Source organism: Macrobrachium rosenbergii, chromosome 36 (genome assembly GCF_040412425.1).
Source record: "Macrobrachium rosenbergii isolate ZJJX-2024 chromosome 36, ASM4041242v1, whole genome shotgun sequence".
Classification (NCBI taxonomy): Eukaryota; Metazoa; Arthropoda; class Malacostraca; order Decapoda; family Palaemonidae; genus Macrobrachium; species Macrobrachium rosenbergii.
The window spans coordinates 11,959,204-11,977,917 of NC_089776.1; the positions used below are offsets into that span (position 1 = coordinate 11,959,204).

At 32.7% G+C, this 18,714-nt stretch overlaps 1 protein-coding gene across 13 annotated transcripts in view; it reads left to right on the forward strand.

Moving 5' to 3' along the window:
- Positions 1-16,255, forward strand: part of LOC136856621 (mucolipin-3-like) — a 54,147-nt gene extending 37,892 nt beyond the window's left edge. For 10 of the 13 annotated variants that reach the window (XM_067134565.1, XM_067134561.1, XM_067134564.1 and 7 more), the window contains 5 exons: positions 3,523-3,636; positions 4,401-4,523; positions 5,565-5,771; positions 6,034-6,179; positions 8,484-8,799. In XM_067134565.1, coding sequence (XP_066990666.1) covers positions 3,523-3,636; positions 4,401-4,523; positions 5,565-5,771; positions 6,034-6,179; positions 8,484-8,544 — 651 coding nt within the window. In that variant the 3' untranslated portion in view covers positions 8,545-8,799. Of the gene's footprint in view, positions 1-3,522; positions 3,637-4,400; positions 4,524-5,564; positions 5,772-6,033; positions 6,180-8,483; positions 8,800-9,764 lie in introns of those variants that run through there. The other 3 variants (XM_067134568.1, XM_067134558.1, XM_067134562.1) reach the window with 2 other exon arrangements.
- The last annotated feature ends 2,459 nt before the right edge of the window (positions 16,256-18,714 follow it).

Consider the following 18,714-nt stretch of genomic DNA (forward strand, 5'->3'; position numbering starts at 1 on the left):
ATAATAATGGTTAGTTAGTTATAAATGATTTGTTTAACCAGACCTCTGAACTCTTTTAAATTGATAATAATGAAGATGTATAAGATTTAGAGGAGCCAGAGTAATCTGTTTGGACACTTTGAAAACACTCAGCAGCTTTTCATGAGGACCAAGTAATAAAAGATGTGATTATCAGACACGATCTTTTGACGGAACAGATACTTCATCTCCCGTGGAAAATAAAAACATTCTAAAAACCTCTGCAACATTTGTTTGATGATTCAAAGGAGAAGAGAAACAGATTTATGTAACAATTCATTTTAACTAACAGTGTCATTGTCTTGCTATTGTTATAAAGAATTTGGAACCAGTACCCCACATAAGTCAAGGCCAACTGTATTTGACCACTCCTTTCGCATTGCATTTTCATTATTAGTGGATGTTATAGTTAATTGTTTCTTTTGTTTATTTTATATTGTTTACTGCAGTGTGCCACTATGTTGAAGATTCTTCCCAGTGAGCATGTTGTGCATTTTGAGAACAGTTATTTTCCTTGTTTTTCCGTGTGTTAGAGTACTTTTCTCTATAATTGCTAAGCCTTCACACATGACCATTGCAAATAAGCTGTACTTGAAAACTGATGAAAACAAATAAAAATGGTGGTTGGTAACAGGTTGCAGACTTTCCATGCTAAAGTCAACCCATGTTGTGTCTTCTGAAGCTCCCTTTGACTTTCTTCCATAGTCAACTTTGTATCGTGCTTTTTCGTAACAAACCCTCACTTACTGTGCATCTTTTGTCATGAAATGTTCCCTGACAAAATATTTTTCAAGGAAGAAGAGTAGAAAGACTGCAGTAGGTAAGAAGTGCTCATGTGCATTGAGATCCAGTAGATCTCAGATGTTAATTTGTTCATTCTTTGTTTGTCCATGTTTGTGAGTATGTTCCCAGGCTCTCAAGTTTAGTTAAATATTGCATTTTCCTTTTATATGTGCTTCTTCATTATTTTTGTGTTATAGCTAGAACGTTGGTTGTTTTTAATGAATTTAGTTGTGTTTTAATGGGAGAAAAGTTGTCAGTAGTTTCATTTTTTGGTTGGAAGCTCTGAAAGATTATGCATATCAGTTTTCCTTGTCTGCTGAGAGATGAATTGATGCTGGTTTTTGTTTGTTGGTATGGCTAGTTTCTTCAGCTTCTTTATTTGATGTCTGGTATTTTCTGGGGAGCTTCTTGTTTTTGCCATGGATTGTATAGGAAGGCTTACTTTTGGCTTTTGTTAACTGGAGGTTACATCTTTAGGTTATTTAGTATGGTGTGATGATAAGTATGTTTTACTTCCCTTATTTGTTGTGAGTTTGTTTTTTAGGGTTTTCTTGTTAATTCTTATACCAACCATCATTGCATTCTTTTTGTGCTTTTGCATTTTTGCTTTTAATGTTCTGTAGCATGGTGAACAAGTTGTGCCTTTGCTTTTCTGTGTGCTTCCAATTTTGTATTTTGATAACCTGTCTTTATATTGCGATGTTTCTTGATCTTGAGAGTTATATTCCATAATAAGTGTCAGTGCTGGTGTCTTGAGTTATCTGTTAAGATATGTAATGCCCTTATACTAATGTTGCATTCAGCTTGTCAGGGAACATTTGTGTTTGCCTAATCTTCCCTGCCTTACCTTTATAGATTAGTTTGAAGAGTGATTGTCCAAGTACAATTAGAGGAAGACTACTATGTCTAATGTTTTTTTTTTCAGCCTTGGAATAATTATCCTCGATTTATGCTGCCCAGGGGGCAAGTTTTATGAGCTTCTCCAGTGCAGCTTCAGTGGCCGTGGCATAAAACATTTCCTCTAATGATGCTTGTGCCTGTGTCAGGACAGTTGGCACTGCTCCAGCTGCTACCACTGTTCTCTCTTCAGGTGTGCCTGCCATATCCAAAGCGGACATTCCAAGCATTTTTATTATTCATTAATGAAGGAGGTTATGTAGAACAAGTGGCAACATTTGACTGCCAACATTTCATTGCAGAGTCCCATCTTCTAGCTTTCTAACTAAGTCAGGGTGAGGTTTATAAGCTGCTTCAGTAATCACATTTACTCTGTGGAATGAAGAGGGCAGTAGTGTTCTTTTCCAGTGAACCCTTGAACATGGTAATACATGCAGAAGTTCATGTCAAGCAGAGGCAGGTGCCATTTTTAGAGCAGCTCCATAACTGTCAAAGAAAGCACTTGTTCCCCAGAATCTGTAACATTGGATTAAGACAATAGGTGGTTTTGTAGTGAGCTCTGTGCTCATAGCAGCTGAGGCTGGAGGAAGCATACTGACATTAATCCTCCCAGCATTTGTTTCAAGATCACAGTCACTCCTCTGCTTAAGATTTGAGCTGTTCTACTTTTGAAGAACTGAGCTGCTTCACATGTGAGAAACTGAGCCTCTTTTGAGCAATTCCACCTCTAAGATATTGATTTGCTTCAATTTCAAGGGCTGAAACTATTTTACCGCTCAAGACTTGAGTCACTTGACTTCTCCAATTGTAAAGGCTCTAGCGCCTCCATTTGTAAGGATAAGAGCTTCTCAATTTCTAAGGAGGAAAGACCCTTTACTTGTAAGGATGAGAGCTTTTTCACTTCTGAGAAACTAGTGGTTGAGAAAGTATGAGCTCCGATGTCTTTTGCCAGTGGAAATAACACTGCCATGGCCAGAGTGGTTTGCCATTGATCACTGTGAGTGATCCATTCTCAAGAGCTTTCTTAGATGGAAAAAGTGTCTGTGCCATGCAGTACCATACACGTTAAGATGTTTGTCCTTCCATTCAAAACTCTCTCTCTGGGGGTGATATCACATACAGGACCTTGACTTTTTCTTTGGAACCTGTAATATGAGCAGTGTGTGATATCTGCTTCAGTTCAAAATCAGCAGATTGTGTGTCCATCACCTTATTCCTTTTCCCTTTATCATTCTACAACACATGGCATTTACTTAGTTGTTTGCCTTGGATTGTGTTGATTACAGTCCTTTTCTACATTTATTCCAAAAATATCCTTTGGAGTTGCAGTAACAAACTTCTTAAGTGTTGATGTGTTTCCCAGAATTTAGGCCTTACAGATATGACCTGTTTTTTTGAGAGCTCTTTCTTTTTTAGCAGTTCGGTCCTCTGCCTTGAGTTGCTCTTCAGGTAGAATTGTAAGTGTTTGTACAAAACCATTACAGTATCCGTAATCGAAGTGCTCACTCTTTAACCCTGGTGATCAATTGCAATTAACGGTTAAATTTCACAAGTGAGGTTTACACTACCTGGAACCTCAAAGTCTGTGAGGCATATTTGAAGTGCTGCTGACCAGCAAACAGTTTTCTGAAATTTTTAATAATAAAGTGTTAAGTAAATTTGCTGACCACAAACTTTGGGTCAGTTACAAGTAATGGGTTGGTATGCAAATATTGATTGTATTTCATTTATTTTTTTATTTTACTTTTTTTAAAGTTACCAATTTTTGAGTACACATTATGAGTCGTTTTGTAGTGCATTCATATGTTTGTTGTTTTGTTTCAGAGTTATGAAGGTTTTCTGGACACCTGGAATGTTTGTTCCCTGTTTCTAGGGGTTGGAAACATGCTGGTTTGGTTTGGATTATTACGGTATCTGGGATTCTTCAAAACCTACAATGTAAGTAAAATGCAAAATGTGATTATTGGGGTTTTCAAAAGACTCACCATATAGGCTTCCTTGGTGTAGTGTAATGTCTTGGTGTATGGTAGTTGATTTTAAGAAAAAGAAAATAACTTGAGAATAAATTACTGTAATTTTTGTTTTGAAATTCAAAATTTGTCTAAATCACCTGTTCTATAAGAGCTGAAAGTCAGCTCAGTGGTCTGGTTAAACTACTTTAATACTACTACTACTAAATCATCTGCCTGATAATTGTTTGAATTTTTAGGTGTTTCCTACAGGGTTATCATATTGTGTACAGTGCATTTGTTAAAATCAAGTTTTGAGTAATACTTTACAATAGTAAATCGGATCTCTTCTATTAGAAATTCCGTACTTTTATTTCAACTAGTTTCTTTGTTCCTAGTTTGGCTAGATGGAACAAGTACTGTTTTGTTACCCTTGTTGCACCTACCCACAGTATTTTCCTTTTGATTGATGTGTGTGGTGATATTCTTTGTCCTTTGGTATTTTCTCATTTTCTTCATTTTCATTATTATTTCATAAAGTCTTGATATATGATTTTTCTGACTTGTAGTATTACTATTTTTCAATTAATGTAATCAGACAGTTATATTTGTGTGTTTTAATTTTAATGTGGTGTTGAAGCCTGAGGTTATTTTCTACATGTTTTCCATGCTGTTTCTACTTTGACATATTTATATGCATATATTTATAGATTTGGATAAAAATGATATGATTGATTCTTAATTTTTTTATAGGTCCTGATACTAACTGTGAAGAAGTGCATCCCCAATGTACTTCGTTTTTCAATCTGCATATTAATGGTATTTGCTGGCTACAGCTTGTGTGGCTGGCTGGTTCTAGGCCCATATCATCTCAAGGTAGGATGTTTAACAGCATAATTTTTAGACATTTTCTGATTCATAAATACAAACTATTTCCTTAAATAGCCTTACATTTAATTTCAAAATGCACAGCCAGATAAGTAAAGGTACATGCTAAAAGGGTGATTTTATTACCATAGAGAAAGAGAGATTGGTTAGTAGACCATGGGCTATTACAAAGTCATGTGAGGTAAAGTCCTTCCTTTAGTAATTTTAATTGGGAAGGATACCAGAGGTGGTTTGGCAGTACTACTCCTTTTCCTCATTTCCTCTCAAATACAAACTTCCATACTGGTATTGGAATTACTCATTAAACTTCAAACTCATGAAATTTTGGCTGTGGCTTTTTCTGCCCTTATTGAAATACTGTCTCTCAGTTGTGTGATGACCTCTGCTGCAATTTTCATGTACCCTTCTTTCTACTTGTCACGTTTTCCTGATTTCTTCTCAGTTATGTTGTTTTATTCAAAGCAGACTGCCATCCTACATGCTTTCCACAGTTCCAAGTGGGTATCTGGACTTGCAGGAAAGATAATTTTTTTTTTTTTTTTGTCAGTCAGTTGCAGGTCAGGTTTTATGTTTTTGCATTCAAACCATTGCTTTATGCTGAGGTTACCCTTCCCTTCTGATTGCACATAGACACATCAGTTCAAGAGCAATGCTTTGTAGTGATTAGAACCATGAGTCTTGTGGGTTTTGCACTCAGTGAAGTGGGCCACTGTCACATGCTGTCTACATTAGATCTTTACTAACTACTGTAAATGTCACCCACTCTCAAGCCAAAACATAAGGGTATTTAAGAAAATGGTTTGTACTTGAAGAACAAAAAATTAGGCTGAACCATTTTTTTTCTGTTACATAGCATATATATATATATAGTCTGACTGCTCTATTTTGAAGTTAAAAAACTTCTTGTCCACAGGTATCTGTATTTTTTGCAATCTGTTAAAAGTAATTTTCTTTGTTTAGTCAATCCAGTTTATTTAGGTGTATGATTTACATTTTTTTAACATCTTTTATTCGTTATTTTTCTTACAGTTCCGCTCATTTTCATCAACAATGGAATGTTTGTATAGCCTTATCAATGGTGACGATATGTTTGCAACGTTTTCGTCAACATCCGGGAAGGATCCGGTTGTGTGGTGGTTTTCACGCATCTACCTCTACACTTTCATCTCTCTCTTCATTTACGTCATATTAAGTCTTTTTATTGCCATCATCATGGATGCCTATGAAACTATCAAAGTAAGGAACATTTAGTGATAATTCCTTTTTTAAGTGTAGTACGTTTTAGATGTATGTACTAATAAGTGAAAACTTGTCATTCATGCAAAGTCCATTGTAATAAAGCAATGCATCTTGCTATATTGCCCTTAGTTGCTGATGAAGTATATCAAATGCAGTACTGTATTGCTTTAAGAAAGACAAATATATGAAATGTTTTTATTTTCATTTCTTAAAAGAAATATTTATTGTGGAAATTAAGAATTAAATATTTTGTTTTCAGAAATATTATCGGAAAGGATTTCCAACGTCTGACCTGATGAAATTTATCAATGAATGCACTGAGGAACCTTCCAGTGGTATCTTCCATGATGATGGAGAACAGACTATTCATGATTTCATCAATTCTATATGCTGTTGTGGCCGCAAGTAAGTAAAACTTGATGCTCTACATACTAAAGTATGTGTCAAGAATATGAAATATTCATGATTACATTTTCAGGACCTCTCTACAAAGTACAGTAGTGTGTTTCATTAATGTGAAAGATTATTAATAGATTTTGAGAAGCCCCCAGAATATTGTTAATGCAGTGCAAAATCATGTTATAATTAATTTGCTTTATCATTTATCTTAACCTTTAACAATAAACAGGAGTTTTTTACGACTTTAGTTCATTGCCCCAAAATGTTTCTGTTCATTTCTGTCTTCTCTCTTATTAAGGTTTTTGTTTTTGTTTTATTATGTAATCTAACCTCTTACATCTATTAACATTTCAGTGGTTGTGCAAATTTCTCTCTCTTCATGGTACTGAATCTGCTAATAAAATTACCTTCAGTATTTTTGATGTTACAAGATCTGTTCATTGCAGTTCAAAATTTTTTTGTGAGCTTAACTACATGTAAAATAACAAAATATTAGAATCTATTTAGGCATGTTATATTAATCTTGAAGGAACTGGTAATTTTATAGTATCTTTTGATTTTAGCATTAAATGCGACATTACTGCATGATAGTCTCATTAGCTTCCATGTTGCCTATATTATTAATATATTGATTCTAAATTTAATGATTTACTATAAAATAACAAAATTAGCTTTTTTAAAGTATTTCAATTTTGTATTAACCATAAATATATTAAATTTTATAAGAGAGTTTACAGGCAAAAATAGGAATCTCAATGGTTGCTTATTATAGCCCTAACATTGCTATTTATATTTACATTATTAAGAATACTTTTTTACATACTAATCCCATAGAAGGCAGAATTAGATATAGAAATATGTACCCCTAGGTATGTAGATAACCAAATGTTATTGATAAATAGATCTGTATTTAAATTAAATTTTCGTAGATTACTTTAAATTTTCATAGATTACTTTTCTTAGAAAACTAATAATGGCCCTTATAATTAGTATATTTGATAAATATTGATAATAAAAGTATAATAATAATAAAATTCTAACTAAAGTTTATGACAAAAGATATTTTAATTTTGAAACACTGTACTAGGACTGCCTACTTTTTTCTCAAATACACCACTCGGTTTGACGTATGGTGTCATATGTTTGCAATTTTTTTATATTTATAAATGCAGTATTTGTATGGTTGTTGATTTTATCTTTAATTTTCAGCTTTTTGTTAACAGGTCAATGATAAAATTTCCAACACGGCCAAGAACCTGACAAATAAATTTGGATGTAAGAAGTCTTGTATGAACCATAAGTATAATTCAATTAAAGGTTCTTTAATTAAGTTTCTTCTGATATCTCAATCCTGGTAATCCTGTTCTCTTATGTAGGTTTGCATATGTGTAAATATAATGTTTATTTTTTATGCCTTAGCTATCATAATCATTACTGTATATATTATGAAGGTACATTATGCTTCCTGATACCTACAATTCAGTAGTAAGTATGATAGTGGGAGTTAACTACTTAAATGTTTATATGTAAAGAAGGGATTGATCACTGAAAATTGAATTGCTGGAGGTACAGTAAACTAATTTTAGTGAAGTAAACTAAAAATTTCCTTTGAAATAAAAACACACATCCAGTAATGATATCTGTACACCTTGGACTAGGTAGTATTAGAAGTTCATAAAATAAGAAAAAGTGAATGTAAAGTCAGTGATGGACAGCATAAATGTACAGGAGGTGCATGTATATATATGCATATAAATTTCTTGTGCTGTACCATCCATCATTGTGTCCACTTTTAACACCTGCAAGGTAAAACAAAGTACTATCAGTTTTTATATATGAATAAAAAAGTATAATGTATATACAGTAATATGTACATGAAATTAATTAAATTTTATATATAAACATTTACTGAGTTAACTAATACAGTCATATCCACTACTATACTTGATATACATACATATATATATTTTTTGGTAAAAGTAAAGCTTTCTTGCTTCCTTCACTGTCTCTTCCATGCCACTTTCCTCTTCATTAATAGATGACCTCGGAGGCACCACCAGTCCTTCCTGAAGATCATAAATCTTTTTTCAAATTCTTCCAAATCCCCATAGAATCCTTTTTAAATGTTTGAATGCTGATTTCTTATTTTTCCTTGAAGATGGTTTACTATATGGTGAACCATATCATTAATAAAAGAGAAATAATTGAAAACTCCCAGTTCTTCTAAACAGTTTGTTGTATAATGTGTTGCAGTATTCCCAGAGAATGCAGGAAATTAACTTGACCAATGCTTTCTCTTGTTTTATGTAGTGGCCTGCAACGTACAGTGTCTGATGCACTTCTCTCACATAGTAATGAACAAGTTTCCTAAAACATGAACGATGTGGGAGAGATTTCACGAGTAAATGCTGCGGCAGTTTCTCATCGTACAGCTACAGTACAGAATCCAAAACTCACTGAACACTGGACAACGTTTAAATGGTCGACCAACACCCTCAAAGATATCTTGCTGCTAACCACTGGACACACACACTGCACGCATACCACATGTTACATCAAGAGCTGAACACCTTTCAACAGTAATACATACATACGGTATACAGTATGCAGTATATATATATATATAATTATAAGGAATAATCAGAGAAAATTTAGGAGGTAAAGTAAGTACATTTATTACACAAAGACATAGATTTATTACAGTAGGAACAAAAACACACAAGTAATTCCAGATGCATGTAGACCTAGCCTTGGAACCAGGTAGCAGTTTCGGCTTTAGTTCTACTTGTGCATGACCTTCAATGCTGTGTACATTTCATGAAGCTTTTAAGTTTTTTTTTTTTTTTCAAAAATTTACATAAAAGTAAAAAAATTTTCAAAAATTTACATAAAAGTGAAAGTTGAGTCAATGATAAAGAACATAAATATGCAAAAGCTGCATGATTATATACATCTTGTCCTGTGCATCATTATGTTCACTTTCAATACTTGCTGTGTACATAGCAAGCTGCAGTTCTTGAGCGCTCGCTGTATCTGTAATGTAAAAGTATTGTGCAAACATAAACAATGTGTTTCAATATTGTATATACAGTTATTAAATTATTACCAGTATATTATTAACTACCCTCATAGACACTGCTATGTAATTAGTCATCAGAATATGATAATGTACCACCATAATACTGTATATATATTAAGGGTTATGATAGCCAAGGAAATTATATACTGTAAATGATTATATTTACATATAAACAAAAGATACATAAGAGTACAGGAATACTTAAATTTTAGATATTAGAAAACCCAAAGAAGTTTTTAAGCATCCTCATTGGAAATTCATTATCAGTTAGTTTATGTAAAAAACGTTGAAAGTTAAAATTGAAATCTTTCACCTTTCATACAAATATTTATTTATGTGGTTGCTTCAGTGTCAATACCAATATCTTTGTCTAATGAATGTGATTAAGGTACTTCTTGCAAGATTCTCTATTCTATTCTTTCTAATTATTTATATATATGTATAGATATAAAGAATTGTACTGTAATTTGACATGAATATTTTGGTAATTACATTCAATTGTTTCTTTACAGCAGGCAGAGTAATGGTGAATATGAACGCATCATGTGAATGTGTCGGAGACGTATCCAATTTTACACATTCAGTATTCTGTTAGACCTGTCATGAGATAGTGCAGGTTCCTTTGCCAGAAAATGCCATCAAGAAATTTTCTCACACTGAAGTGCTTTTATACAGCTATGTAAGTTATCTGCATATTGTAACTTATCTGGATTGTATATTTTGTAACTGGTAAAAACTCTGTGATGTTTGTATGTAAACCAAGAAATATATACTGGGAAGAATTTGCGAGAATTTGTTTTAGATGCACGTAGAAGGAGGCTGTTTGTGCCAGGTTGCTTTAAGTAGGCCAGAAAAAGTATAAATTTGCAGATATTTGCCTTATTTGGTGTGGTGAGTGATATGAGGTCCTATGATTCTTCCACCTGAAATAATTATATATCATAGCAAGTGACAGACTTTTGAAATATTGAGGTGCATCTTCAACAAAGACATACCTCTTGAAAAAGTTATACAGTTATAAGACATTACACTCCAAGGAGGGTTTTATGTCTTCAGGGCCTTATAACTGAAATTTATATATACCTGAGGTCTCGTAAATAAATTGAATGATAAAATAGAGGGAAAGGCTAGAGGTATTTGTGTGCTGGATTTTTATAGAAGTTGAAAGACTTCCACAGGTGGAGGTTATGTAAAGAAGAGCATTTGTTTATTTGGTTTTTGTACAGATTCCTGTAAAGTTGTGGATATAATTTACATTTATTTCAAGTTTAATTCTAAGCTTTCATGTAATTTCAAGTCTTTCATATATTTCTGTTTATTCTGTGATTTTTTTTAATCTTATATTTAAAATACCTTAAATTATCCACCATAGGTTCTAGCATACCAATTTTTGTTCATTGGAATTTGACTAGCAAAGTAGTCATTTGTGGTCAGGTAATGAAGTCTTATCCTTTACCTTGAAAAGAGTTTTCAGGTTTAGTATTTATATGAATTCTTTTCTGAAAATTGCTAATGCATCATTAATATACTGTAGAGCTATTAGATAGTTCAGAATGGAGTCCTTTGTATACACTTAGCTCAGAATGGGGTCCTTTGTGTACACTTAGAAAACTTGTGATTGGGTAATGGGTATTTTGTTTTCATCAAAGTAAAATGTTTTGGAATGGACATAGTTGGTGCGTTAGTTGGTAAATGATGTTTGAAAACTAAATGTCAAATCAAGAGACAAATAGCCTAGATTTTTTTAACGATCTTGCCTGATTTCTGGTGCAGGCACCTTTTCTCTGGGAAATTTGTGCATTGCATAAGAAATATTTTTCTGTCATACATTTAATTTAACCTTCAGCAATTTATACTTCAGTACTCAGAAGATACCAAATGGTGTATGTACTAGTGTAGGGGGTTCCTGACAAAATTCAATATAAATTCTCTTTTAAAATATGGCCTCTATATGTATTACAAGGAATGCATTGTAGGTGTGATTTTTAGTAATCTCTCATAGTAGGCTAAGGCTGAGAGAGAAGTTTTATATACATCCCCTCTCTGATTACTTCATTTCTTCAATACTGTTTTAGTGAAGAAATGAGAATAAATAACTAGTCACCTTTTGAGAAAATATACTTTGAATCATTGCCAATATTTTCCTGAATGGTTTCTATGAGAATGCTATTATGCGCTTTATGTTTTTGTCATTAAGACTGGGAATGATCTGGGCTTCCTTTAAGCACTGAATGTAACCAAGAATTGAACTGGGACAACAAGCAGTTTAGATAACTGATGAATGTAATCAATATGTTTCCCAGTAGATGTTTATCCCCTGCGGTGTGTTTTGCACAGTATAGTAAAGGCTCTTTGCACTGGCTCCTCTGCCCCATCTGCTTTGCTTTCTGCATTATACTTGACATTTATTTACTTTGGTCTCATCTCCCCTTGTAGTCCAACTTATATTGAAACTTATGTTTGGTATAGTTTTCATGTTTTAAGAATCTACCCTTTGGTTGAACCCAATGAGAGTAAAAAATTTGAGTGGTCTTGGGAAACTATTTTCAAAGAAAAATAATACTGATATTAATAGACTGATAACTGAACAATGATTCCATTTTTAAAAAATTATTTTGTTTGCTTTTAAAAATTCCAACTTTGATTTTTTACATGTGATAGCTGCTTAAGACATTATATATGTATATCTGGAAATCATGATTTCACATGGTTGAGTAAATTATTAAAGATACGGTTAGTGCCCACGTTAACACACTCCAGTTTAAAACAATGATTTAGTACACAAAACTGAAAAAATGTACAACCTGATTTAATTACCAAAAATCCCCAAAACAGTCTGACCTGGGTGCAAAATAGCAAACTCTTACATGTGGATAAATTTGTTAGCATTAATACATGAAGTGTATTTACATGTCTTCTAGTTTAAGATCCATGCTGTCCAGCCTCCCACAGGGAGGAAGAGGAGAATTTGTATATTTGCATAAACAAGTCTGCACTCAAAGAGACACATTTTTGAATTGGTGTTACTTTGCTAAACGTCAGTGACATGAGACTTTCTTTGGTGCAGGCAAACTTGCCTAGGTTGAGTGAATTCCAGAAACTTTAAAACAAGTATAGTCCTTGATGCAAGAAATGTGTTAGATTAGATATGGTTTCAACAGATATGATTTCGACAGAAATGAGATTAGATATGGTTTCAACAGATATGATTTGAACAGAAATGAAATAATTACTTACATTGTTTTTCTTCTTACATCATGACAGTGAAGAAAAGGAAGAACAAAGATGTTAAATAATTTGGGGTTATCAGACCAAAATGATGTATGTGCTGTTATGTTGTACAAAGTCAAGCAACAGTTGAGTGTTGTACACTGAGCTTATATTTCTTGTTAATAACTTCCTAATGCCCAATCTTCTAGGAGAATGTTGTACCGAGTATAAAAACAGAAATTGATTTATGAAGCTCTAGTGTCCTTTGGTTTATGCACCCCAACATCTGTCTGTTTTTGGGGAATTAGTCAGCAAAATCTGATGGCTGATGTAATGGAAAGTAAGCAATGCACATAATATTCATTGTCCGAGTGAAAAAATGCTTTTGAGGTAAATAAGTATGTGGATGGAAGTAAATTTGGCTTATCAGCAGTTATGCTGTTGGGGACAAATGAATATGAACCAAGGAACACTGTATTGTACATTGCAACCAACTTCTTAGACTTCAAACTTGAAATTGAATATGGGATAATGATAGATGTGCAGTGTTAAGAAAATAGGAAGTGATTAACTTTGTGCAGTGTTGCCAGAAATGAAAAAGAACTTATGTAGCGTTGTGCATCAGAGGTTAGAATATGATGTATTACCAAAATTATCATCATCATTATGCACTACTACTACTACTAATATTACTTCTCTGCTACAACTCCTCTTATGTTCATCCTCATTAATTTTACTCATACTCTCAACTGTATTTTGATATTACTATATAATTATCTTGTGTTTTATATAGTAAAGAATAATTAATGTTATTTATTTTTAAGCATTTTTAATTCTCATATTCATGGAAGTTCATGTTCATGAATGAGTGTTATCAAGAGAACTGACTGTGAAGACCCAATAGAGTTCTTGTCATTTAAGACATTCCAGAATGCTTCTTTAATATTAACATTATCACACACTACACAAGATTCTCACAGTAATAAGGACTGCTAGTATTATTTGCGCGAAGAAAATGGAGTTCAAAGTCGGAGACATAAATTAATGCTGAGATTATATATTGTTTTCTGTGAGTACATTTTTATTACTGCAGGACATGATTAGTTATGACTGGAAGATATAAGTGCAGATTTCATAGCTGGACTATCATAAGTTTTTAGTGATTAATATCTTGAGTTTTCTATCTTGTTTTACTGTTACTACTGAAACACTACAGTATATTTACCTCCTTAAGTTTAATGAAAGCAGATTGTAAAGTGTACATAATTCTGAAAGCATATGATGTATAGGTCTGAATATTATAGTATTTGTATCACTGTGTTAAAAAAATGATGGACTATACAGACTACATATTCGTAGACATTCCCTTCCCACTCCTCAGCTTTTGTCAGGCAATATGTCCATAATCAGTATTGGAGAAAGGATTCAAATTTCTTCATGATGGAAACAAGGCTTCTGTGATTTTATTAGGTAACTTGAGAAAGTTCGTACAGTCAATTCACTAGCATTTAACATCATATAGTTTTGCTCTATAAAATTGTCATCTCATTTGTTTTCTAAAATTATTACTTTGGGAGAGGAACTCAAAGAATCAAGAGATGAAAATGGAGATTTTATCATCACTTTCAGGCAAAATGTTATCTAGCCAAAGAATAGGGCTATTGTTGGTTTTCAGGTGTACAAGCCAGTATTTAATTAATTTTTTTTTTTTTTTGTAAATAAGACGTGACTTGTTAACTACCTAACTGTCAGGTTTTAGCATACTGTAGTTCAGTATGTTATAAATCCAAGATTTTTTCTTGAAATGAGAAAATATTTTGAAAAATATGTACTAGGACAGTAATGCATATTTTAGTTAATTTTTTCTTGATAGATGATTTTTCATAAGCATTTAAAGGAATAACTGAATATCATTATAGTTTAAAGTTAAGTTTTCTATTTGTAAATCCCACAGACAGTGCAGTGTTGTATTCCTAAATGTACATTTGCTAAACAGTACTGTGATTGTAAAAAGTTGAGAAAATTTCAAAAATAGTTTATGAAAGGGCCACATTTAATTTCAAGTAAGTACTGTATCCTGTAGTGTAAGCAAATACAAAGGTAGTGGTATCTTTAAAGTTATGAATTTCAGTAATAGTCTTCTGAGGTTACAGTTATTCTGTTTGCATATGAAAAATTGATAAGAAAAATTACTGATAATTATAGAGAAATTTAACTGAAAAATTTAAAATGTGCTCTACCAACAAATCTCATGGAGTCATGAATTTTTCCTAGTCTTCTCCAGTACAAGATTACACTGCATTGTTTTTGCTGACAAGAGATGACGAGGTACCTCAGCTATTGTGTGAATTATATTTTGCCCTCCTTGAGATTTTACATAATGTTCCTCCTCGTAACCTTACATGTAATATATAGTAACATTAAATCCCATTTCATTGTGGATAATAATAATTTTAGAATTGCAGATCATATCCTGATTTTTCTTAGTCATTTTCATCTATGTCTAAAACACAATATAAGGCATATTATTTTTAGGATGTCTGTTGCATTAGTTACAGATATTACAAAATATGCCAGCATAATGTCGACCTACACCTCAGTAATTTTGCAGAATTATCTCATAAAATGCACTCCTGTAACAACTTGCTTGTCAGAAGGTCAACAGAATTCCCAACAACATTTAAGTGACACTATCTTTACTAGAATCCTTACTCATATATTAGTTTATAGGAGAAATTTCAATCCTGTTTGATACTTATCCCCATGTTAACCTTAATTTATTTTAAATCTCATTTGTGATTTCATGACCTTTCGGTTTGTCACCATTTTGGTAAAACCAAAAACCACTAAAGCACTAAAGCAAGTGGTGATGTTTTTGGAAGAATAACTATTTTTTGTTGCAAATATTGCTATTGTACTATTGCTGTCAGGATAACAAAAACCACTATACAATAATGAATATGAAAAACTGTTCTTGTTAAATTTTGAGTGGCAAATTCAAAACATGGGCTTCAAATATGGTAAACTTTTTTTAATGAATTTTGACCACATTCTATTATTGTTTTAGTGATTTAGGTTATAGAAATGCAGATAAAACTTCCATTGTGATGTACATACTAATTGGGTTGAATGTTGAATATTTGCTAAATAAAAAGCAGTTTCATTTACATGGGGAATTCTTAAGGTCTTACATTGGGTAAAATCTTATCATGACTTTTCTATTGTGTATAAAGATTTTAATTTTCATTCTGGATATTTGCTACCCCTCAATATTTTCATATTCAGTATTGAATGGATGACAGGGTTTTTTTGTAGTTATAGAATTACCTCCTTTGTATATTTTCATTGATATAGATCACGAAAGCTTTAAAAATAGTTACATATTACATTTTAATTCAAGAAGCCAAGTCTCAAGATAGTGATTATATTAAGACCATTTCATGAATTATGTATCTGTGTTGATAGGTAGCACGTCAACTTAACAGACACTTTAGGGGTCTGGCCTTCTTTAGCAAAGTTCATTAAGTAACGAAGACCCTATATTATAACGTGCACTTAAAAATTTCATAGGTATCTTAGAGCTAACAGCAAAAAATAACGATGAATGTAGCAGATAAGTACAGAAGTCCGTTAAGTTGAGGTGTTACTTACTAAGATTTACGTAAGGTTGATGAAAGTTATGAATGATAAAATATTACTCTTAAGGTATTTGATACTTTGTGTAAAAGTGTTACAAACTACATTGTTATGTTGCTAATGAAGGATAAATATTTTATACAAAGACAAAGCTGAACTAATCTTTTATTTACTGAATTCCTATTTGTTTCCAGAAATGCTGGTATGCAGTGCACAGAAAAAATGATTTTGTCTATGAAGGACAAACCACTATCTTAGTAGAGCCTATTATTCTGTTATAAAGGAAAAACTTACTCAAAGTTTACCTTCCTGTTACTACTTCCTTGTTCATCGTGAGGTGTGGGCTTATGATTGTTGTCTGTATTTCACTCTTCACATATTTTGCCTTTTTTTGTTGTGTTCATGATGGTCTTTCACCTGTTTTGTTACAGATGCTCTTATAACCTTCCAGTTGATGCATTCTGATAGAAGTTGCATATCTGTGACTGTGTGACCTTTGCTTGGAACTGTTTAGTAAGTAGTGAGCTAACATAGTTTTGTAGTCAGTCCTGGGTAGATGACTAGGTTGCATTAAATCATGACAAATCATATCAGTAAATATACGTCAATATAGCCTGTTAGGAAGAGCGCACTGAACATTAAAATTATGTCCCTATACATTTTTTCTTTTGTATTTTTACTTAAATTGCTTGACATGTTTGCTTATGAAACTCCATCTATGAATAACATATTGGGAAACTATGGTAAAACCTTGAGAGTATAATTTTTGTTTGTACCTATGTCTAATCTTTTTTATTGAAATTTCTAGGTTTTAGCTGTATATTTTGGCAATTACATTAGTTGAGCTTCATATTAGCACAGTTTTGAGAAAAGACACTTCTTGTTTTTAGTATTCAGGAAAAAGGACTTAAGTGAAATCTTTAAACTTATTTAAATCAAACAGTGTAAAAATGTTTTTATATAAAAGTATAGGGATATGCTCCTAGTGTCTGTAACACATCAGCCTAACCAATATATTTCTGATTGAATACCTTCTCTTTCACATAGAATATCAAACAAAGCATAAATTTGTTAAAAAATGGATTAGGAAGAAGAAGAAAAGTTCACAAATTTTGAGAAATGTTGATACTTAACAAATTCATGTCCAGTCTAGATGAATTCATGTAAAGTTTCCTAACAACTAGAGTGCATTGAGGCTATTCATTGTCATCGTCAGAGCTCTCACTTCTTATTCATAAAGCTTTTGGGGGTTTCGTTTGGTTAACGAAAATGGGACATTCTTAGGAGATCAGTTTTTCCATGATTGGATACATTTGGATCTTAGTTTGTCATGGTATGAAATTGTAGTAAAACTTTGAGTGTAAATTTATTTGTGCATATGCCTAATATTTTTTCATTAAAATTTAAAAGGTTTTGGCTGTCAGTCTGTCGGTACAATAGAGAGTTTCATCTTGCCACACAGTTTTGGGAGGGAAAATTTTTTGCATTTAGTACTGAGGAAAAAAGAACGTAAATATGGTAATTAAACTTAATTGTAAATCAAGCAGTTTGAAAAAATTTTTAATTTTGTCCATATTAAGTTGACCCGCTGTAGAGTACAGAAGTTCTCATATATGCTCATGTGATTTGATGTTTTGCAAACTGTTATTTAATGCATTATATTATCAAATTTACACAGAAAAAGTTAGTCAGGAAAAGCTTTGGTAAATTAAGATTTAAAAAGAAATTATTTGGATGAAGAATCAAAGAATCTAGGATCAATCATATGACATATACAGTTATCTAGGGGGGATTGTCACAGCAGTGTATTTTCTGATATATTTAAATTAAATTTGACATCGAATATATGTTAAAATAAAATAGAAGTGTCTTGTATGTGGGTAGTACAGCATGACTCCCATGTTGTCATCAGTATTAACAGTTTGATGTGAAATTTGATTTCAAAATGCTGGAAGATGCCAGGGAAAAAGTGGTGCAAATCACTAAATTAATACACGGTTATTTTAGTCAATTCCTTATCATCACAGTTAATTTTATACATAAATGTTGCTGAAAAAGGACAAGATAACCATACAGAATGACTATTGCAAGAAAATTATTGTGTACATCTCTATGTCAAGAATGTCAACTCCCAGGATTAACAGAATAGAGGGTTAGTCTTCCTCTGGTCATGAGGTCATCTGGCTTATTTTGGTCGAGGTTAAAATAAAGAAAAGTCATCAGTCAGCATTTAATCCTACCAGACTGAAGAACAAGGAAGCTCCATCAACAAGGATTAAGGTGCTCTTCACCTAGTCAGTCCTTTTAATTTCGACCCGACCGTGTCCATGGCTTATACATTAGCCTGATGGCAATAAAAAGACATATGGAGGGTTATTCATATTATCCTATAATTCACCAATACCCGGAGATTAACGGGGACCTCTCTCATCTAAAGCCATGAAAGAGTGTGTGGAGACAAACATTTCCCATAGTGACCCTTCATTTTCTTCTATGGTAGGCTTCCAAATATCCAGCCTACGTCACAAAGATGCGCAGTATCGCCGGGGCAGACTACCCCTATTCTCTGTTAATCCTGGTTAGCTACGGCTGGCTCAATACTGCATGACACGCACG